General features: G+C 43.5%; 1 protein-coding gene across 1 annotated transcript in view; it reads left to right on the top strand.

The window, feature by feature from the left end:
• The first annotated feature begins 11,758 nt into the window (after positions 1-11,758).
• Positions 11,759-24,654, top strand: part of LOC140127905 (zinc metalloproteinase-disintegrin-like VLAIP-B) — a 39,922-nt gene continuing 27,026 nt past the window's right edge. Inside the window, exons 1-2 of the mRNA XM_072149100.1 lie at positions 11,759-11,873; positions 16,459-16,541. Of these exons, the coding sequence (XP_072005201.1) occupies positions 11,822-11,873; positions 16,459-16,541 (135 nt within the window). The 5' untranslated portion in view covers positions 11,759-11,821. The remainder of the gene's footprint in view (positions 11,874-16,458; positions 16,542-24,654) is intronic.

Genomic DNA, 24,654 nt, shown 5'->3' with positions numbered 1-24,654 from the left:
ACAGTAAAATAAAAAAAAAGCATCTTAACGAACTCAACAATCAAAGATAAAATCATTCAATAAAAATGATAGGAGAAATGATAGAAGAAAATCACATAATGATGGAGTCCAAACAGGTCATCCTACGCACTGCCTAAAGCCTACAGGACAGACCTGGTATAGAAGTGTCCCGTGTTAGTAAAATGTTAGAAGTTCCTGTACAGTGTCATCCACAGAAATTACTTGTGGTAAGACCTGGCTGTAAATATTGGGGCACATTTACTAAGCAGTAAGCGCCATAATTCTGGCGTACATAAATACACATGGTTGCACGTGTATTATTTAAAGTGTCTGCGCTAGTATTGTGTCACGGCTGCACTATGTATGCCGTAACACAATCCGGTGCACAGAAAAGGGTGTTTCCGTGCGTGCTCGCACCGGCCGCCACATTTCTGTTGGCAGGCCTGACACAAATGCCCCTTGAACTGAGTGCACCAGAAAAAATCTGGTGCATACAGTTCCTGCACTTCGGGCTATAGTCTTCCTGAATGTGTGACCTTCTGCACGATAGTACTGTACTATTAGCAAATGTGGGCCATTGATTTTCCCTGCAGCACTACCGATGTAGAAACAAAGTATTACACTGTTTTCATAGAATTCAATAGGCCACCGTGGTCCTCCAAAATGGGAGAATTTCAATGTATCAGCTGTAAGTTCTAGGTTATAAAGGAGTGTCCCAAACACATATAGGCACATTTACTTACCCAGTCCCTGCGCGATCCCCGATCTGGACTGTCCGACGAGGATGAACTCTGCCGTGATTCATGAAGATCTTGTGCCCGATATCCTGCATCTGTCGCTTCCCCGATCAGGTCCGCGGAGTTCACCTTCTTCTTCCTGGTGCATGTAAGTCCTTGGCTTGCAACACAAATTTAATGTTAAATCCCGCACTCAGTCCGAATCCCCCCAAATTGTGTAGCGTGAATGCCGTCACGATTCTGACACAAAACGATCGCATCAGAATGATAGTGTGTTCCATATATACATACTAAGAAGTTAAAAGTACGACTTGGCTTCGTCTGCAGTGCCCCAGGACGCGAAACTTGAGTCGGGCAGGATGTTAAACCATCCAACAGTAGTTTGGTGTGGAAGTAAAGAGCTTTTCTTAGTTAAACTATATATTCAAGTTTTGTGTTACCTGTATTGGTGCCTTGGTGTATAGATATGGATTTTATATGATAGCGGAGTTTTGTGGTTTACTTATTTATTTAGAATTTATAGCACTAAGGGTCCAGTGCTTTTTAAAACTCTAGCTTTATTGGTAAACTTGGCTGAAATCTCTATTGGGTATTGATTGAGAATTTTTCCTTTTAGGAGATTTTTTTGAAAAGCATCCTGAAAATTGTTTTATTATTATTATTCATGGGCAAAGAGGAAGTGCTAGAGGCTGTGAAAAAAATAAACCTCTATTTACCTTTTCTGGCGCTCCCGTATTTGGCGCCGCCATCCCTTGGTTCCGTGCTTCTGTTTGGGCATCTCTGCACCAATAACTTCCGTCCGCCTAGAACCCCATTGCCTGTTTGTGCGCCCTCCACCTCTTGCTGTGAGGACATTTGGTTGCGGTTAGGAATCTTTAGTAACAGGATGTCCTGTATATGAGTGACTTCATAGATTTCCTTCTTCAACAGGAAACCTCAATATACAGAAATAACGCGAGAAATAGAAATGACGGATACATCAAAGCCATATACAGTATTCTGGAAGGAAAGATGAACTACTTTATAAATTCTAATTAAATATTTTAACTAATTTACTGGGCTATAAGCATAAGATGAACTATACCTGAATAAACTTCAGAGGTGCTCCGGTAAACACAGGCTAATGCTGTGCGCACCACCATTCCGCTGTTAAACATTGAAGGTCCAGACACCACTGCACCGCTGAAATAAAGAGGAGGTCCAGACTACATCTCCAGAATTTTGTTATAAAGAGGAGGTCCAGGCTACAGCACCAGACTGCTGTTATAAAGGGGAGGTCAAGACTACAGCACCAGACTGCTGTTATAAAGGGGAGGTCAAGACTACACCACCAGACTGCTGTTATAAAGGGGAGGCCAAGACTACACCACCAGACTGCTGTTATAAAGGGGAGGTCAAGACTACACCACCAGACTGCTGTTATAAAGACTACACTTCCGTCCAGGCTACATAATACTTTTGTTATAAAGGGGAGGTCCAGACTACATCTCCATAATTTTGTTATAAAGAAGAGGTCCAGGCTACCGCACCAGACAGTTTTTTTTATAAACGGGAGGTCAAGATTACACCTCCGTCCAGGCTACAGACTACTTTTATTATAAATAGAAGGTCCAGACTATACCACCAGACTGCTGTTATAAAGGGGAGGTCCAGACTACACCACCAGACTGCTGTTATAAAGGGGAGGTCAAGACTACACCACCAGACTGCTGTTATAAAGACTACACTTCCGTCCAGGCTACATAATACTTTTGTTATAAAGGGGAGGTCCAGACTACATCTCCATAATTTTGTTATAAAGAAGAGGTCCAGGCTACCGCACCAGACAGTTTTTTATTATAAACGGGAGGTCAAGATTACACCTCCGTCCAGGATACAGACTACTTTTATTATAAATAGAAGGTCCAGACTATACCACCAGACTGCTGTTATAAAGGGGAGGTCCAGACTACACATTTGTCCAGTCTAAAGCCCAGCACACCCCCTTCTAAGCCGCCAGCTGCCTCCTCTGGCCCTCATTTCAACCTTCACCGACACTAGTTTAGCACTGTCCTGCCCATCCAGCACCTTTTCCATGGATACCAGACTCTCAGCCCCCCTTCCTCAGGAGAATCTTTTTCTCCAAGATTGGAGTGGGTTTTTTCTTGAACGCTGAAAGAATGGCGCTGGTTGGTCCCGTAAAAATGATTTATTTCATTGAACGTAAAATAAAGTAAAAAAATTAAAATAGAACAACGCGTTTTTTCGCGCTTGGGCTAAGCGCTTCCTCTGGTTCATAAACAGATGATCTTGGTGATCGGAGTCGGAAGTGAAGAACCATCTCCCATTTTTTTCTTAACTTACGGAGTATGTGAGTTTTTACATGACAATATATAAACAAATAACCATAAAATGCATCAAGGACATAAAAATGTTATATACCAATATTACAAAAGTATCATCAAAATTGAGGTATTTTATATATATATACACCTTGCTGTGTAAAGACTCTTATTCCCATGTGTCTGTGTGGTATCTAGACTACATCTACAGGTGCCTCAGGAGGTCAAACCATGGTTTCTATAGTGACTCTGAAAACAGACTCCTTATCGTCTGCGGCGGGTGAACTAGATCTTTCTCACAGGATGGTTTTATTGATCTCATTTAGGCCATTTGGTGTTAGTGTATTCAATTTATATATCCAATATACTTCCCTCCGGCAGAGTGTCGGGAACCTGTTGGATATGGTGGCAGGTTTGATGGAAATGGGGCATTTTATTTTAGGATGGTGGATGGAGCAGTGCTTCGAGGTGCTGGAGAAGGAACGGACACAGCCCTCCAATTCTAGACCCACCATTTTTTTTTTCATTGAATGAAATATCCTTCTGCCTGGCTGTCCCCAGTACCAAGTGACAAATATGGCCCTGTGTGCTCCTTTAGAAAGATGGACAAACAGGATCTGTCTGGTTCCACCAGATAAGGTCTCCCCAGGGTTCCAGCAGAATGTTCTTTAGTTCCAGATCCTCTAATTGTGGTACACTATTACACTCATTCAAGAAAAAAAAGTCGCAACATAGTGTAGCAGAGTCTAAACTCAAAATATCTCCACCAGATTTTATTATACTCACAAGATAAAATTTTGATAAAGTGTATAGATGGCTTTTTCTGGGTCATACAGGTATCCGTAATCAGTGGTCTGCATATGAAGAGGAATTCCATCCCCATCTTATTACAAAATTCTTCTTAACCAATAAAAATACAAATGGAAAGATACAAATATATTTATCAGATAGAATATCCTATTTCATTCTAATAAAATTATATAGGTATTTGATGAATATAACACATATGTCCTATGAATAAAATCCCTACTTCCTCTTAGTGTATATTTACTTAGGCACAATTCACACATCATTTGTACATCATGAGCCTCCTCTTCGTATTTGTTCGCTCTAAGGCACAGTTCACAGATCGCTGACTACACCACCACTACTGTAATAAAGAGGAGGTCTAGAATACCCAACCACACTGCTGTTATAAAAGAGACATCTACACTATACCACCACAATGCTTTAATAAAGGAAAGGCCCAGACTGCTCAGCCCGCAGGCTGTATAAGCTGGGGGGCTGCAGGACTGGCCGTGCTCTTCTCCTTTAAGGGGCACGGTCAGTCCTGCTCTCCCCCTCCCCTTTCCTCCTCTGTTTTAATTTTCATTGGTGGCCAGTGAGTTCCGCTGGCCACTGGGGGGCATCGGGCCAGGATATTTATTCTTGAGCGCGGAGCTAGCCAGCCTCTTTGACTGCTCCGCGCTTAAGAGTTTCTGGGAAAGGGGGAGTGGGGTACATTTTTGTTGGGTTGAACGTTAATACGGTCAGTCTACACCACCAATCTTTTTTTTTATAAAGGGGAGGTCCAGTCTACACCATGAGATGGATTTTTTAGAGGAGGTCCAGACTACAGCAAATGGGGAGATCCGGACTACATCACCACCACACCGCTGTTATAAAGAGGAGGCTCAGACAACATCACCAGACCGCTGTTATAAAGAGGAGGTCCACACTAAACTGCTAGACTGTTGTTATAAAGGGCCAGTCCAGACTACACCACCTGACTGCTGTTATAAAGAGGAGGTCCAGACTACACCACCTGACTGCTGTTATAAAGAGGAGGTCCAGACTACACCACCTGACTGCTGTTATAAAGAGGAGGTCCAGACTACACCACCTGACTGCTGTTATAAAGAGGAGGTCCAGACTACACCACCTGACTGCTGTTATAAAGAGGAGGTCCAGACTACACCACCTGACTGCTGTTATAAAGAGGAGGTCCAGACTACACCACCTGACTGCTGTTATAAAGAGGAGGTCCAGACTACACCACCTGACTGTTGTTATAAAGAGGAGGTCCAGACTACACCACCTGACTGCTGTTATAAAGAGGAGGTCCAGACTACACCACCTGACTGCTGTTATAAAGAGGAGGTCCAGACTATACCACCTGACTGCTGTTATAAAGAGGAGGTCCAGACTACACCACCTGTCTGCTGTTATAAAGACGAGGTCCAGACTACACAACCAGGGGGCTATTATAAAGACGAGGTCCAGACTACACCACCTGACTGCTGTTATAAAGAGGAGGTCCAGACTACACCACCTGACTGCTGTTATAAAGAGGAGGTCCAGACTACACCACCTGACTGCTGTTATAAAGAGGAGGTCCAGACTACACCACCTGACTGCTGTTATAAAGAGGAGGTCCAGACTACACCACCTGACTGCTGTTATAAAGAGGAGGTCCAGACTACACCACCTGACTGCTGTTATAAAGAGGAGGTCCAGACTACACCACCTGACTGCTGTTATAAAGAGGAGGTCCAGACTATACCACCTGACTGCTGTTATAAAGAGGAGGTCCAGACTACACCACCTGACTGCTGTTATAAAGACGAGGTCCAGACTACACAACCAGGGGGCTATTATAAAGACGAGGTCCAGACTATACCACCAGACTGCTGTTATAAAGGGGTGGTCCAGACTACACTACTGGACTGTTCAGCTATTCTCCTGATATAGTTTAATAGTTTCTTGATATATATATTATATTTTTTGGATACAGTTCAATGTTTTATACATTTAGGGTTCTTTGTCCTACCCTCACCCCATACTTGAATGGACACTATTTAATTCTATGGGACTTTTGTTATTACCTTAAGGCCATATTCACACGAACGTATGGGGGGCATATATATGGCCGACATATATATGGCCAATATATACGTCCCCTATACTTTGCTATGGACTCACGGCACCCAACGGTGCCAGACACCTGCGTCACCGTACCGCTCTGTACCCTGTAGAAAGATAGGACATGTCCTATCTTTTTCCAAAATATGGCGCCAAATATTCCCATAAAGAGGGGCGGGGTGAGCGGCGCTCTCCCCCGGCACAGCCGTGCGCCCGCCGTGCTACGGTATGGCGGACAACGGCAGTGTACATGTAGCCTAAAACTGATGACAGTGCCTGTGTACATCAGCACATATATGAGGATGTTTCATCATCCTTCTTATATTTCATGTAACAAATTACGATATCTCTTGCGGTATCTTGCCCAACATTATTTTGATGTTTTTGTTTAGGATACTAATGAATCATGTAAATTTAATACCCAGAGGACCATACAGTTCCAGGGGTTCTCTCTACTCCCTTAGGCTGGATTCACACGACCGGTGCCCGCCGTACCGTAGTACGGCGGGCACACGGCAGCGCGCGGGGAGAGGAGGAGGGGGAGAGCGCTGCTCACCCCCGCCCCTCTCCATAGGGATACATGGCGCCCGGCACCGTATGCCCTGAAAAAATAGGACATGTCCTATTTTTTCATGGGGTACGGGGCGGTACGGTGCCGTGCGCCCATTGCCATCTATGGGGGTCGTATATCGACCGGATATACGTCGGCCGTATATACGTCCCCCTTGTGGTCGTGTCAATCCAGCCTTAATGTGAGTTCCCAACACCGCTTCCACTAGTGACAGGTAGCTCACAGCTATTAGTTACAAAATTCATGGTTGTCTTATAATAATGGAGACACAGGGGGATATTTATCAGGACCTCTGCGCACCGCCAATCCGCCACCTTCACGCCAGTGGGGCGCGGCCGGACGGGAGTGGACCGACGCGGGGCGTTACTGTCCCCGCGCCTGCGCACTTGCTGCTGCTGGCGACTTTTCATGGCGTAGGATAAACGCTGCGCAACTGGCAGCCCGATACATCAAGAGGCAGAAGCCTCTTCATGTATCGGGCTGCGAATATGTAGCGGCGGGGCTATCATACGCTGGCGCTCGTGATAAATATTCCCCACAGGCTCCTTGATTAAACTTTCACCATTCTTTTTTTGTGTGTTGAGTGATAATTTTTGCCTCTACCTACCCAAAGACTCTATAAACTCTCTTAAGATAACCAAGTCCATATTTGCTGTGAAGTCATTGAGGGACATTCATCATTGCTTTTTCAAAAAGTCACATTTTGTGTTTGTGAATTTTTGATGTCAAAAAGTTGCACAGTGCATTACACCACGTAAACATAAAAACTGTAATAAATGTGGTGAGTCTTTCTATTTTTAAGTTGTTTAATGCGTTTGAGACTTTTTGACCTCAAAAAGTTGACAAAAATTATTGATACGCATCCCCCGATGTCTACAGTGCAAACTTTCCCACATCACTATTAGACATAAGAAAATCGTATTGGAAAAAATTCATGAAAAATCAGATTCAGTACGAATCCAAATTTCCTGGTGATTCATGGTACCAACTAGGAGGTTGCGGAAGCTGTGAACGACCTGCTGAAGCCCTTTCTGTAATTGACCTAAAACTTTGTTCCAAACTTATGCCAAGGCTGAGAGGCTCTCAAAAAATAGCCACTCTCCTCGAGCACTGACCTAGCCTTGAGTGACAGGGTTCTCTTGGTGGTGGAGAACGAGAGAGCAACGAGAGAGAGATTGTCTATCAGGTGGTGCTTTTCCTGGAAATCTGGTAGTGATCCGGTCCCCCCAGGCCGCGTCAGAGCTCCAGACAATGTGCTACTTTCTGAGAGCCTCCCAGTCTTGGCTGAAATTCTGCTATTGCCAGGCAGGAGGGCAGACTAGGCTTCCACGACCTCCAAATCTCGCAATGGAGCCACAAGCTTGTCTCAATTCACTTGCCAAATCCATGCTGAGAGTTGATGGGCTGATTCCAGGACTTAGAGGCAAGACCGGGCCTTAAAGGTGTTACAGTGCTCCATGAGCACCGGGATAGAGTTTGTACAACTTCCAGGTCTCACTTTAGGGTGTACTTGGCACCAGGATGTTGAATAGGGCTTATGTGACCTCCCTGTTCGGACTGAATACATACATGAGCCCTCTCCATAGCCGGTAAGTCTTTGCTGCATATCGCAGCAAAGACTTACTGGTAACACCTGCAATCGGTGCTAGCTGGCGCGCAAGCACTGCCATCTTGTTGGAGATCGTCGCTCCCTTTGACCTTATCGGGGAGCGGCGATCAGTTGCCATGACAGCCTCGGGTCTTCCGAAGACCTATTTATTACTATCTGCTAATTGCACATTGTAATGTATGAGGATGAAAATCCCCATATACTGCCATACTGTAGTATATGATAGGATCAGACAGCCTAGGGTTAAAGTACCCTAGCGAGTCTGAAAAATGGGAAAAGTAAAATCAAAAAAAGTTAAAAAAAAGAAATTATAATAAAAAACCCTAAAAATTCAAATCACCCCCCTTTCCCTAGAACTGATATAAATATAAATAAACAGTAAAAATCACAAACACATAGGGGCAGATTTATCAAGCAGTCTGAAAGTCAGAATATTTCCAATTGCCCATGGCAACCAATCACAGCTCCCCTTTAAAATATTCATGAGCACTGGTGAAATGAAAGCTGAGCTGTGATTGGTTGCCATGGGCAACTGGAACTTTCAGACTGCTTGATAAATCTGCCCCATAAAGTATCACCGCGTCCGAAAAAGCCCGATCTATCACTGTGTTTAACCCTGTAATGGAAAATGGCACCCTAACTCGAAAATGGCACTTTTTTGCCATTTTGAAAAATGTAAAAAAAAATGTAAAAAAGTGATCAAAAGGTCGTACAGTCCTTATAATGATAGCATTGAAAACTTCATCAAAAGTCACAAAAAAAACACCACCCACAGCTCCGTACAATGAAGTATAAAAAAGTTATTGGCGCCAGAAGATGGCAAAATAGAAAAAAAAATTCTACACAAGTTTAATTTTTGTAAATGTATGAAAACATTATAAAACCTATACAAATTTGTTATCCCTGTGACCGCACCGACCAAAAGAATAAAGTACACCTGTCATTTGGGGCGCACAGTGAAAGCTGTAAATTCCAAGCCCATAAGAAAATGCCGCAAATGGTTTTTCACCAATTTCACTGCATTTTGAATTTTTTTTCCGCTTCCCAGTACACGCCATGGAATATTAAATACTATCATTATGAAGTGCAATTTGTTACGCAGAAAACAAACCCTCACACAGCTCTTCATGAGAAAAAAAATTTTGATTGTGGGGAGTGAAAAATAAAAATGAAAAAAAAAAAGGACGAGGTCCTTAAAGGGTTACATTGTGTGTATTCCTTTCTGTGACATCACTGCACATGTTATCCCTGTGCTGTGACATCACTGTGTGTATTATCCCTGTGCTGTGACATCACTGTGTGCATTATCCCTGTACTGTGACATCACTGTGTGTATTATCCCTGTACTGTGACATCACTGTGTGTATTATCCCTGTACTGTGACATCACTGTGTGTATTATCCATGTACTGTGACATCACTGTGTGTATTATACCTGTACTGTGACATCACTGTGTGTATTATCCCTGTGCTGTGACATCACTGTGTATATTATCCGTGTACTGTGACATCACTGTGTGTATTATCCCTGTGCTGTCACATCACTGTGTGTATTATCCCTGTGCTGTCACATCACTGGATCTATAAGCCTTGTACTGTGACATCACTGTGTGTATTATCCCTGTACTGTGATATCAATGTGTGTATTATCCCTGTACTGTGACATCACTGTGTGTATTATCCCTGTACTGTGATATCAATGTGTGTATTATCCCTGTACTGTGATATCCCTGTGTGTATTAACCCTGTACTGTGACATCACTGTGTGTATTATCCCTGTACTGTGATATCAATGTGTGTATTATCCCTGTACTGTGATATCCCTGTGTGTATTATCCCTGTACTGTGACATCACTGTGTGTATTATCCCTGTACTGTGATATCAATGTGTGTATTATCCCTGTACTGTGATATCCCTGTGTGTATTATCCCTGTACTGTGACATCACTGTGTGTATTATCCCTGTAATGTGATATCCCTGTGTGTATTATCTCTGTACTGTGACATCACTGTGTGTATTATCCCTGCACTGTGACATCACTGTGTGTATTATCCCTGTACTGTGACATCACTGTGTGTATTATCCCTGTACTGGGACATCATTGTGTGTATTATCCCTGTACTGTGACATCACTGTGTGTATTATCCCTGTACTGTGACATCACTGTGTGTATTATCCCTGTACTGTGACATCACTGTGTGTATTATCTCTGTACTGTGACATCACTGTGTGTATTATCCATGTACACTGACATCACTGTGTGTATTATCCCTGTACTGTGACATCACTGTGTGTATTATCCCTGTACTGTGACATCACTGTGCATATTATCCCTATGCTGTCACATCGCTGGATCTATTAGCCTTGTACTGTGACATCACTGTGTGTATTGTCTTTTTTAAAGAAAGGCTTTAAAAATTATGCAAATGTGCCTGAGGAACCCCTTGGCTCCACAGCTGTTAATATAACATGAACATTTGCATGACTTTTAAAACCTTTCTTTGTAAAAACAAGGGCATAAGAAGCTACAGGGGGCGCACACCAGCATGTAAGTGTGCTTGGTTCACAATTCTTCATCTGGGTGGTAGATGTCCTTTAAGATGTCCCATTATTATTTGTGGTAAAGGAGTCAAGGCACAGGGTACAGTATATATTTATTCTGAGGTTAGGGGTTCTGGGGACATTGTTTTTTGGAATCCCCAGGACAATGTGGACATATTCTTAAGAATTATTTTGGACACTATGATAACATTGGGGCTTATTTACTAAGGGTCCCGCGGCCGCATTTCCGTCGGGTTTTCTGACTTTTCGGGGATTGTGGTGCTGCTACAGGGATTTAGAAGGGCATTGTGTCGTACGCAATCAGATTTTGTCGCAATTGCGCCGGCTTTCATGCGACACAAATCGGACGATCCGACGGATTCGGACGAGCAGTGGGATTTAACTTGTTGCAAGCCAAGCGCTTACATGCCCTAGGAAGAAGAAGGTGAACTCCAGCGGACCTGAGTGGGAAGCGACACATGCAAGATATCGGGCGAGCCCTCGTAGTGAATTGCAGCACAATCCATGTTCGGCAGACATTCTTGATCGGGGATCGTGACGTGGACAGGTAAGTAAATGTGCCCCATTGTTTTTTTTTCTTTTGGGCCACAGCATGTAGATGTTTTTACATCTATCTCCTCAAAAGAATATTATGAAAGTCAGTCAATCAATTATGTGGTGACAGTGAAAATTGCAACTTGTCTTGCAAAAAACAAGTCATCATAAAACTTTATAAAAAAATGTAACATTGTATTACTCCTGGAATTGATCAATTAAAAATAATGATGTGCTTGGATCTGAAGACCGAAAACCGGCTACATCTTAAGGGGTAATTCACTGTGTTTTTTTATGATGGGGGAGGAGCAATATAAAACTATAACAATATAGAGGGTTTGGGATTATAATTTACCCTTCTACATCTACTAAACTTATTTGTAGGTGATGAGGAATAACAACTACAGACCACAACAAGCAGTCGTGTTGCTTCTTTGTTTCCTAATATGGAATTTGTATGTCTATGTCACAAATATATACAGAATTATTGAGAAATCCAGCAGCACATGCACATTTCTTTATGTCCTGCGCTCACTTCCTCCACCACTTCTTCATTGGAGACACAGGACAGAGCAGAACAGTAACAATGCTGAGGGCTGCTCTGCTCTTCCTCCTGCTGCTGAGCGACCACATTCAAGGTAGGATCTTACAATAATAAAAGTTTCCTATAAGGTTTGATATGTTTGTTCTTTGGGTTCTCAGTTGTGTTTTTGTGGGGGGGTTTTCCGAAAAAGTGTCTATTATAATTTCGTGGTGTTAAAAGATTGACTGCTCAGACATCTTCCTCTTTTTACTTCACCCTTATTATGACTACAATTTTGATATGTCGGTAAAAGTGACAAGCCGAGACTTGGTCTTTTTGTGCAGGTCCATGAGTGGTAACTAAAACCAAATATCTATATAATGCCTCGCTTAACCTTTCACCTCCAGAAGTCAAACAGACCTAACATGCCGTATATTAATTTTTGGGTTAGTTAGAACTTTCTATTCCATTTGTTATTAGAAATGAATCTGGTGTTTTTCCAATGGTTCTAGATTCTAATACAGTAGGTTGGATTACTTTGGATTGGGGCCTCATTCCTAAACCCTCACTGCTGTCCCCATCCCACGTAATATACTTGAGAATACACAAATAACATATATACACAGGCATATACACAAATATGTCATATATATGCTTGACACACACATATATTAATTATGTACCTGTAGCGAATATAATACAAATATACCAGCAACGTCTTTACCACACACATAAATATATACTATAAATCAATAATACACACACGAAAAAACATATACCTGGAATGAATAAACCAAACTCATAAATATATACCAGCAGTGAATATACTGCACATAACTTGCCATGAGGCAAATATTGATTTATTGTTTAAATCAACTGCTGCCACTTCTCTCTGGGCCAGCCTGCTCTTTCCTGGTATTCATACCTGTGCTCTCCACATAGGTGAGGATTCCTTTACATGAGGTATAGAATTATTATGAGACTTATCCAAGCTTTGACTTATTGCTCCAGAACTGCGGCCCTGGTGTTTTCAGCTCCTTGCAGCACACTGCTCCACACTGCGCCCCAGAAAATTTCATAGTCATTTACAAATCATATGCAGTGCCAGCACCCACATTAGTTGATATGCAGTGCCTGCACCAAATGTTTGAGTCACCATGTGCAGTTTGGATCAGTTATAGTAGATTTATAGAGTTACTTATTTAGACATACAGCAAATAAATGACAATATCTCTGTTAGTCTAGGACATTAAATGGTTGATATTATTATTCCTGGTAAACTAGGGAAGCAACTGGGTTAATGAGAGCAAATCCTGGTGGTATTAGTGGTGTACGTTGCATAGCCAATCTCTATAGCCCCTTTTTAGTTTAGTCTCCGTAGCTGGAAGGATGAGACTAAGAATACAGTCATCACACACAGACTGATCCCCATATTCTTCCCCCATTGTCACAGACTGCTCCCCATATTCCTCCCCTATTCTCACAGACTGCTCCCCATATTCCTCCCCTATTCTCAAAGACTGCTCCCCATATTCCACCCCCATTCTCACAGACTGCTCCCCATATTCCTCCCCTATTCTCACAGACTGTTCCCCATATTCCGCCCGCATTCTCACAGACTGCCCCCCATATTCCCTCCCTATTCACACAAACTGTTTCCCATATTCCGCCCCCATTCTCACAGACTGCTCCCCATATTCCGCCCCATTCTCACAGACTGCCCCCCATATTTCGCCCCTATTCTCATAGACTGCTCCCCATATTCCTCCCCTATTCTCACAGACTGCACCCCATATTCCACCCCCATTCTCACCGACTGCTTCCCATATTCCGCCCCCATTCTCACAGACTGCTCCCCATATTCCTCCCCTATTCTCACAGACTGCACCCCATATTCCTCCCCTATTCTCACAGACTGCTCCCCATATTCCACCCCCATTCTCACAGACTGCTCCCCATATTCCCTCCCTATTCACACAAACTGTTTCCCATATTCCACCCCCATTCTCACAGACTGCTCCCCATATTCCTCCCCTATTCTCACAGACTGCCCCCCATATTCCACCCCCATTCTCACAGACTGCTCCCCATATTCCCTCCCTATTCACACAAACTGTTTCCCATATTCCACCCCCATTCTCACAGACTGCTCCCCATATTCCTCCCCTATTCTCACAGACTGCCCCCCATATTCCACCCCCATTCTCACAGACTGCTCCCCATATTCCCTCCCTATTCACACAAACTGTTTCCCATATTCCACCCCCATTCTCACAGACTGCTCCCCATATTCCTCCCCTATTCTCACAGACTGCCCCCCATATTCCACCCCCATTCTCACAGACTGCTCCCCATATTCCCTCCCTATTCACACAAACTGTTTCCCATATTCCACCCGCATTCTCACAGACTGCTCCCCATGGTTCTATCTGTTGCCTCTTCATTCTTTAATATATACTCACCCATTATTTTTTAAAAACTGTAAGCGCAACATTTTCTAACAAATTTTTGATTAAAAGTTACTGTAAATTTCATTTTTTAACTGTGTCAACTTTCTATGGTGAAATAATAATATCCTGTAAATACTTCGTTCCCCTCACCACTTCCCCTTTCACTGCATCTGGCTTTTGATTGCAGTGTCTAAATAGAAATCAGAATACCAATCAAATATGTGATTTTTTTTTTTCAATTATAATTTAACTCAGCTCTTACTGTATATTTATTATACAAATGTATGTGGCACAATAGTCAATCTAATATAAACCTGAGTGTATGTGTGTGTGTGTGTATGTATGTATGTGTGTCGCATTTACAATCACCAAATTTTGCACAGTCGTTCTCTGTGACTCATCATAGACCAGGTTTTGATCCTAAATTTTAACCCAGCACTTTCCAAAATCCACTTATTAACAGCCATTGTCTGCTGCTGCTGTGGCAGTTGGAAGCTGAGCCGTGATTGGTTGCTATTCTGCCACAGGTCATTAATATGAGCTGTGATTGGTTACTATAGGCAGTGAGTATAAGACGTTTATGTGTGAGGTAAGCTGGATAGGGATACATAGGGATTGGGGGAGATTTATCAGAAACGTCTGAGGTAAAACTTTTCTAGTTGCCCATGGAAAATAATCAGAGATCAGCTGTAATTTTATAAACAGCTGTGGGGAAATGAAACTTGAGCTCTGATTGGTTGCCATGGGGAACTAGAGCAGTTCCGCTCTCAGACATTTCTGATAAGTCCCCCAAAAGACAAAGTGACAGTCAGAGACAAATACAGAGAAGGTCAGATACAGTCACAGAAGAAAGTCAGAGACAGTTGGAGGAATTCAGAGACGGTCAGAGACAGACAGACAATTGGAGAATGTCAGAAACAGTTGGAGAGATCCAGAGACAGTCAGAGTCAGACAGAGGCAGTCTGAGAAAGTCAGAAACTATCAGAGACAGTCTGATAAAGTTAGAGACAATCAGAGACACTCTGATAAAGTCAGAGACAGAGATAGAGACAGTCAGAGACAGTCCGAAAATGTCAGAGATGGAGAAGGTCAGACAGTCAGAGACAGAGAGGGTCAGAGACAGCCAGTGACAGAGATGGTCAGTGCCAGAGACAGTCAGAGACAGAGATAGTCGGAGACAAAGACAGTCAAAGACAGAGACAGATAGACACAGACAGTCAGAGACACTCAGAGACAGAAGCAGTCAGATACAGTCAGAGAGAGAGAGATAGATACAAATAAAATATTTTTTGCTAACCCATTCTATTTAGTTATAGCTAAGAGCAAATATTTACTATCCCGTGCAACGCCAGGAGCTACAGCTAGTATATATATACAACTACAGGCGGTCCCCTACTTAAGGACACCTGCCTTACAGACAACCCCTAGTTACAGACGGACCCCTCTGCCCACTGTGACCTCTGGTGAAGCTCTCTGGATGTTACTATAGTCCCAGGCTGCAATAATCAGCTGTAAGGTGTCTGTAATGAAGCTTTATTGAGGATCCTTGGTCCCATTACAGCAAAAATTTTGAAACTCCAATTGTCACTGGGACAAAAAAAAATGTCTAGAACTACAATTATAAAATATACAGTTTCGACTTACATACAAATTCAACTTAGGAACAAACCTCCGGACCCTATCTTGTACGTAATCCGGGGACTGCCTGTATAGAGCTAGTAGTCGTATCTAATCTCGCGGTCACTGGGTGAATTTTCTCCACATGGAAAATAAAATAGTGTGGGGATGTTAAAATACCTATGTCTATTCTCTTGTACTGCTTAGTAGTGTATTTTACCTCTTTCGTTGAGAAGTTTGAAACCAGCACTAAAATGTAAACCAAAATTTGTGAGAACAAAAGTCCTGGATTTCGTGGTGGGGGGTCTGTCGCTTTTGGTGTCCACAGCTTGAGTTCCCTTGATGGTGACAAGACGATACATAACTTGTCCTTTCAAAAATGAAGCATCCTTAATATATTTTTCAAGTGTTTGTCAAACTTAAGGAGATTCTCTTGTCTGAATCAGATTTATTATTATTATTTTATTATTTTATATGATTATTTTTATTATTATATTATTTTTATGCCCTGACAACATGCAGAGATCATGAAAATGGTGATGAATTACTGCAGAACTTTCTACTATACTGTGATAGTATTACTCTAACATCTATATATTCTAATGATATGTTATTAATTATGTCCCTGTGTAGGCTTTAGTCACATACCAGAGGGGCAGAAATATAATGTGGTCTTCCCCCGAAAACTTCATGTACATCACAAGAGAGACACACAGGTACAGTACCACGGTCTATCTATCTTTTATACTCTATATTTACATATCCCTACCCCCTCAGAAAATATACATATTTGTATACTCGCACACAGGGTCGGACAGGGGTACCTGGGGCCCACCAGTGAAATTGATTTTGGGGGCCCACCTACTACTACATAGAAATATTCTGGAATAAGGGAATTTATACGCACTAGCAGGGGCAGTGAAGTAAAGGGTAAGCTAATCCCTTTCACCCTCCCTCTCTGCTAGTGCTCAGCTCTTGGTTTGTGTACAGGGGCTGCAGGGGTGACGTTATCTCAGGGCAATAATGTTAGGAATGGTATAAGAATTACCCCTGGTTTCCAGGGCTTTCTGCTGGCGGCCGGACTATGGTTAGGGATGTAAGTGTTCGCACTGCACACCGTCCTTTCAATAAGGAAATGCTACCCTACTCTGGCATCCCGCACCACATAGACAAGTCACACCTGGCTCTCTGACCCTATAGATGTAACCGTACATACTCTGAGACCTGTCTAACACTAGAAGGTTAGTTAGTGACTACAATACTGATCTGACACAGGCAGAAGTAGGATCTTGTACCTCACAGGTGACTTGTCTTCTCCTTCACAACCAGAATCATCGTAAAATCTGGTTGCAGAATTTTCTGGCAGATGTGTTCAGCTCTGGGAAGCAGATCCCCATCACTGCGCCCCTAAAAATACCACAGTTACTTACAGTATAATGTCACCTGGATAAAACAATGTCCCACACTGTACGTATAAAGAATCTACATAAGAAACCCCTCCGTGCCCCCAGCATATCAAAAATTACATTGTTACCCCCAAATATATTACTACATTACAGTCTGTGAATAAATAATACTGTGCCTTTAAAAAGTATGGTTCCCCCCATTAATTACATAATATTTGGTTCCCCTGTGAATTATTTTAATGAATTAATTTATCTATTTAATGTCCCTTCTAATTTTTCCCCTACTAAAAAATGTGTTATATAACAATCTACTTATTATTTTTATACAAAATCTACTAATACGTTTTTATACCATGTCCTAATTATTATTATACATATAATCCCCTCCAAATTATTAATGAGCATATAGCATCGCTTCAGTTATACATTTCTACAGCTTGCCTCCTATTTATTCATTTACACATAGTATCTGCACATTATTTAATTGTATTATAATATAAAGTGAATGACTTGCTGCACAGGGGGCTGGTTACTGGGAAACTCCCTGCTGACACGTTCCCTCTACATATAAATAGTTTTATTTCTGTATATTGTATATATACAGTGCTCCCCTTATTATACATCCCCCCTCCACCTCCATACACACTGTCCCCCTTATTATACATCCCCTCTCCACCTCCATACACACTGCCCCCCTTATTATACATCCCCCCTCCACCTCCATACACACTGCCCCCCTTATTATACATCCCCCCTCCACCTCCATACACACTGTCCCCCTTATTATACATCCCCCCTCCACCTCCATACACACTGCCCCCCTTATTATACATCCCCCCTCCACCTCCATACACACTGTCCCCCTTATTATACATCCCCTCTCCACCTCCATACACACTGCCCCCCTTATTATACATCCCCCCTCCACCTCCATACACACTGTCCTCCTTATTATACATCCCCCCTCCACCTCCATACACACTTCCCCCCTTATTATACATCCCCCCTCCATCTCCATACACACTGTCCCCCTTATTATACATCCCCCCTCCACCTCCATACACACTGTCCTCCTTATTATACATCCCCCCTCCACCTCCATACACACTTCCCCCCTTATTATACATCCCCCCTCCACCTCCATACACACTGTCCCCCTTATTATACACCACCTCCAAGAATTTAACATTTGTCCCCCTCCAGATTTTAAATAGGTACCCTCCATACACACTGCCCCCTCCAGATTCTAGTAAGACCCCCCATACACATTGCCATCCACCCTCCAGATTCTAGTAAGACCCCCCCATACATGTTACCCCCCCATACACATTAAACCCAGCTTCATATTATAGTTAGGCCCCCATACACATTAACCCCCCCTTCATATTATAATTAGGCCCCCCCCATACACATTAAACCCCCCTTCATAATATAGTTAGGCCCCTCCATACACATTAAACCCCCCTTCATATTATAGTTACCCCCCCTTATACACATTAACCCCTCTTCATATAATAGTTAGGCCCCCCATACACATTAACCCCCTTCATATAATAGTTAGCCCCCCCATACACATTAACCCCCTTCATAGAATAGTTAGCCCCCCCATACACATTAACCCCCCTTCATATAATAGTTAGCCCCCCATACACATTAACCCCCCTTCATATAATAGTTAGCCCCCCATACACATTAACCCCCCTTCATATAATAGTTAGGCCCCCCCATACACATTAACCCCCCTTCATATAATAGTTAGCCCCCCATACACATTAACCCCCTTCATATAATAGTTAGCCCCCCCATACACATTAACCCCCATTCATATAATAGTTAGCCCCCCATACACATTAACCCCCCTTCATATAATAGTTAGGCCCCCCATACACATTAATCCCCCTTCATATAATAGTTAGGCCCCCCCATACACATTAACCCCCCTTCATATAATAGTTAGGCCCCCCCCATACACATTAACCCCCCTTCATATAATAGTTAGGCCCCCCATGCACATTAATCCCCCTTCATATAATAGTTAGGCCCCCCATACACATTAATCCCCCTTCATATAATAGTTAGGCCCCCCATACACATTAACCCCCCTTCATATAATAGTTAGGCCCCCCATACACATTACCCCCCTTCATATAATAGTAGGCCCCCCATACACATTAACCCCCCCTTCATATAATAGTTAGCCCCCCCCACATACACATTAACCCCCCTTCATATAAAAGTTAGGCCCCCCATACACATTAACCCCTCTTCATATAATAGTTAGGCCCCCCAAACACACTAACCTCCCCTGCATATAATAGTTAGGCCCCCCAAACACATTAACCCCCCTTCATATAATAATTAGGCCGCCCATACACATTAACCCCCCTTCATATAATAGTTAGGTCCCCCATACACATTAACCTCCCCTGCATATAATAGTTAGGCCCCCCATGCACATTAACCCCCCTTCATATAATAGTTAGGTCCCCCATACACATTAACCTCCCCTGCATATAATAGTTAGGCCCCCCCATGCACATTAACCCCCCTTCATATAATAGTTAGGCCCCCCCATACACATTAACCCCCCTTCATATAATAGTTAGGTCCCCCATACACATTAACCCCCCTGCATATAATAGTTAGGCCCCCCATGCACATTAAACCCCCCTTCATATAATAGTTAGGCCCCCCCCCATACACATTAACCCCCCTTCATATAAAAGTTAGGTCCCCCAAACACATTAACCCCCCCTTGATATAATAGTTAGCCCCCCCCATACACATTAAGCCCCCTTCATATAAAAGATAGGCCCCCCATACACATTAACCCCCCCTTCATATAATAGTTAGGCCCCCCATACACATTAACCCCCCTTCATATAATAGTTAGGTCCCCCATACACATTAACCTCCCCTGCATATAATAGTTAGGCCCCCCATGCACATTAAACCCCCTTCATATATTAGTTAGGCCCCCCATACACATTAACCCCCCTTCATATAATAGTTAGGTCCCCCATACACATTAACCCCCCTGCATATAATAGGTAGGCCCCCCATGCACATTAAACCCCCCTTCATATAATAGTTAGCCCCCCCAAACACATTAACCCCCCCTTCATATAATAGTTAGCCCCCCCCCATACACATTAACCCCCCTTCATATAAAAGTTAGGCCCCCCAAACACATTAACCCCCCCTTCATATGATAGTTAGGCCCCCCATACACATTAAACCCCCTTCATATAATAGTTAGGCCCCCCAAACACATTAACCCCCCCTTCATATAATAGTTACCCCCCCCCCATACACATTAACCCCTCTTCATATAAAAGTTAGGCTCCCCAAACACATAAACCCCCCCTTCATATAATAGTTAGCCCCCCATACACATTAACCCCCCTTCATATAAAAGTTAGGCCCCCCAATACACATTAACCCCCATTCATATAATAGTTAGCCCCCCATACACATTAACCCCCCTTCATATAATAGTTAGGCCCCCCATACACATTAATCCCCCTTCATATAATAGTTAGGCCCCCCCCCATACACATTAACCCCCTTCATATAATAGTTAGGCCCCCCAAACACATTAACCCCCCCCTTCATATAATAGTTAGCCCCCCCAAACACATTAACCCCCCCTTCATATAATAGTTAGCCCCCCCCATACACATTAACCCCCCTTCATATAAAAGTTAGGCCCCCCATACACATTAACCCCCCCTTCATATGATAGTTAGGCCCCCCATACACATTAAACCCCCTTCATATAATAGTTAGGCCCCCCAAACACATTAACCCCCCCTTCATATAATAGTTAGCCCCCCCCATACACATTAACCCCTCTTCATATAAAAGTTAGGCCCCCCAAACACATTAACCCCCCCCTTCATATAATAGTTACCCCCCCATACACATTAACCCCCCTTCATATAAAAGTTAGGCCCCCCAAACACATTAACCCCCCCTTCATATAAAAGTTAGCCCCCCCCATACACATTAACCCTCCTTCATATAATAGTTAGGCCCCCCATACACATTAACCCCCCCTTCATATGATAGTTAGGCCCCCCATACACATTAAACCCCCCTTCATATAATAGTTAGGCCCCCCAAACACATTAACCCCCCCTTCATATAATAGTTAGCCCCCCCCATACACATTAACCCCTCTTCATATAAAAGTTAGGCCCCCCAAACACATTAACCCCCCCTTCATATAATAGTTAGGCCCCCCCATACACATTAACCCCCCTTCATATAAAAGTTAGGCCCCCCAAACACATTAACCCCCCCTTCATATAATAGTTAGGCCCCCCATGCACATTAACCCCCCTTCATATAATAGTTGGGCCCCCCATACACATTAACCCCCCTTCATATAATAGTTAGGCCCCCCAAACACATTAACCCCCCCTTCATATAATAGTTAACCCCCCCATACACATTAACCCCCCTTAATATAAAAGTTAGGCCCCCCATACACATTAACCCCTCTTCATACAATAGTTAGGCCCCCCAAACACACTAACCTCCCCTGCATATAATAGTTAGGCCCCCCAAACACATTAACCCCCCTTCATATAATAATTAGGCCCCCCATACACATTAACCCCCCTTCATATAATAGTTAGGCCCCCCATACACATTAAACCCCCCTTCATATAATAGTTAGGCCCCCCAAACACATTAACCCCCCCTTCATATAATAGTTAGCCCCCCCCATACACATTAACCCCCCTTAATATAAAAGTTAGGCCCCCCATACACATTAACCCCTCTTCATACAATAGTTAGGCCCCCCAAACACACTAACCTCCCCTGCATATAATAGTTAGGCCCCCCAAACACATTAACCCCCCTTCATATAATAATTAGGCCGCCCATACACATTAACCCCCCTTCATATAATAGTTAGGCCCCCCATACACATTAAACCCCCCTTCATATAATAGTTAGGCCCCCCAAACACATTAACCCCCCCTTCATATAATAGTTAGGCCCCCCCATACACATTAACCCCCCTTCATATAAAAGTTAGGCCCCCCAAACACATTAACCCCCCCTTCATATAATAGTTAGGCCCCCCATACACATTAACCTCCCCTGCATATAATAGTTAGGCCCCCCATGCACATTAACCCCCCTTCATATAATAGTTAGGCCCCCCATACACATTAACCCCCCTTCATATAATAGTTAGGCCCCCCAAACACATTAACCCCCCCTTCATATAATAGTTAGCCCCCCCATACACATTAACCCTCCTTCATATAAAAGTTAGGCCCCCCAAACACATTAACCCCCCCTTCATATAATAGTTAGCCCCCCCCCCCCATACACATTAACCCCCCTTCATATAAAAGTTAGGCCCCCCAAACACATTAACCCCCCCTTCATATAATAGTTAGCCCCCCCATACACATTAACCCCCCTTAATATAAAAGTTAGGCCCCCCATACACATTAACCCCCACCTCCATCTGTTTTGTCAATAGAAAAAAAAATGTACTCACCTCATCCTGCGTCCTGTCTCTGCTGCTGCCGTGGGACGGGGGAGAGATGCGCGCCCGCGTCGTTACGTCACGACGCGGCCGCGCAATGACGTCACGACGCGGCTCGCGCATCTAAGTTACAGTGTGACGTGCGCCGAAAAGCAGCCGGCCGCGTCAAACTGACAGCTTTGACTGCAGGAATAGTACTCGTGCGGCCGTTTCAGCCGCAACGAGTACTATTGCATCCACTGGCAGGGGCCTCCGATGGATACGAACGGAGGCCCCTGCCATAATGACCGGAGTCGGGGCCCACCGGGGAATTACCCGGCCCCCATGCGGGCCAGACCGAGCCTGCTCGTACACACTTATGCCTTGATGTATACATTTATACACACAGATCTGTCCCAGTAGATGCTGATCACATGGGGGAAGTACATGGCAGGAATAAGAGATGAGAGATCCCTAGTTCTGTCATTCTGCAGCCCCCTCCTTCTCCCCTGACTCTCCTTATCTGAACTGCCGATGCCTGCTGGGAAAGATGTGCACTGCTATATTACCGTATTTTTCGGACTATAAGGTGCACTAAAAATCCTTTGATTTTCTCAGAAATCAAAGATGCGCCTAATAGTCTAGTCCAGTGCGCCTTATATACGAACTGCACTTACAGAAAACAGCTGCCTTGAACTGTGCACAGGCCTGCCACCTGCTGGTCATTCATCCTTATAATCAGGTGCGCCTTATAGTCCGGTGCGCCTTATAGTCCGAAAAATACTGTATGTATTATGCACTATAATGTAAAGCATAACATGTATATAATGGTGAACATCCTCAATTCTTTAGTGGGGCAGGTCGGATACCAGGGCCCCCTGACACTGCGGGCCCCATAACAGCTGCTATGGTTGCTACCGTTGAAGTTAGGACCCTGATAGCTATCATCTATCCATGGCCTCATCCAGTCAACCATGTGCTGAAACAGGCCACAAACATGGGAGGGCTGAGCGCTGTTTACTCTTTGCATCTCCATAGGGGTATGGGGCATGAATAGGACCTGCCCTATAATTTGCAGAAAAGTCCCCTGGTCCTTTCGCGTTGCCGTGAGACACAGCAGCCTCAATGCACCATGACCCTGCATAATAGAAGTCATTTGCGGCAGTGAGCTAGTCGCAATTTGGTGCGTGAAGCTCACTGTCGCCATATACCGTTGTGTGCATAAGGCCTGTATCATATCTATCTCATCTACGTTTATATCCATCCATTTCTATTTACACTGTATATCTATATGTAGTTTATCTCTAGACTGACCTTTGGCTGTAGTGAGGTGCAGTGACAGGTTAGTCATGTTTTGCACATCACCACTGCTCTGGATATGTCTGTAATTGTGGTTTATTCTGCGCTCAGTTATTGCTGTGTGGTTACTGGGACATGTACATCCTTTTCCTGGTAATGTATAAATGGCTTCCGCTTTGTGCTCTTTACTTTGATAATAAATCAAGGTAAATGAGCTCCCTCATTTGTGGTACCAAAATGGCTGAAGTATTACACATGAGGGGAGATTTATCATCAGTCTCTTAGAGCAGAACTTTTCTAGTTACCCATGGCAACCAATCCAAGCTCACCTTTCATTTTCCCACTGCTGTTTGTAAAATTAAAGCTGAGCTGTCATTGGTTTCCATGGGCAACTAGAACAGTTTTACCTCAGAAACTTGATGATAAATCTCCCCCCATGGTGTATATAAAAAAAACTCTCTGGGAGCAAGACACGTATTACCAGCCATTAATATCACATCAGTGGGGTCCAACTTTCAGCACCCCTACTGACTAGCTGTTTTAGGGTGCAAATGCTGTGGCCTTTGCAATGTTTACCTCAGGCCTTGCTTTGTCCTGTTCATGTTAATCACAGAACAAAGCAGCCATAGGGGG

The sequence above is a fragment of the Engystomops pustulosus genome, chromosome 4, assembly GCF_040894005.1.
Source record: "Engystomops pustulosus chromosome 4, aEngPut4.maternal, whole genome shotgun sequence".
Classification (NCBI taxonomy): Eukaryota; Metazoa; Chordata; class Amphibia; order Anura; family Leptodactylidae; genus Engystomops; species Engystomops pustulosus.
The sequence above is the reverse complement of the archived record's forward strand: the minus strand, read 5'-3'. Positions and strand labels throughout refer to the sequence as shown.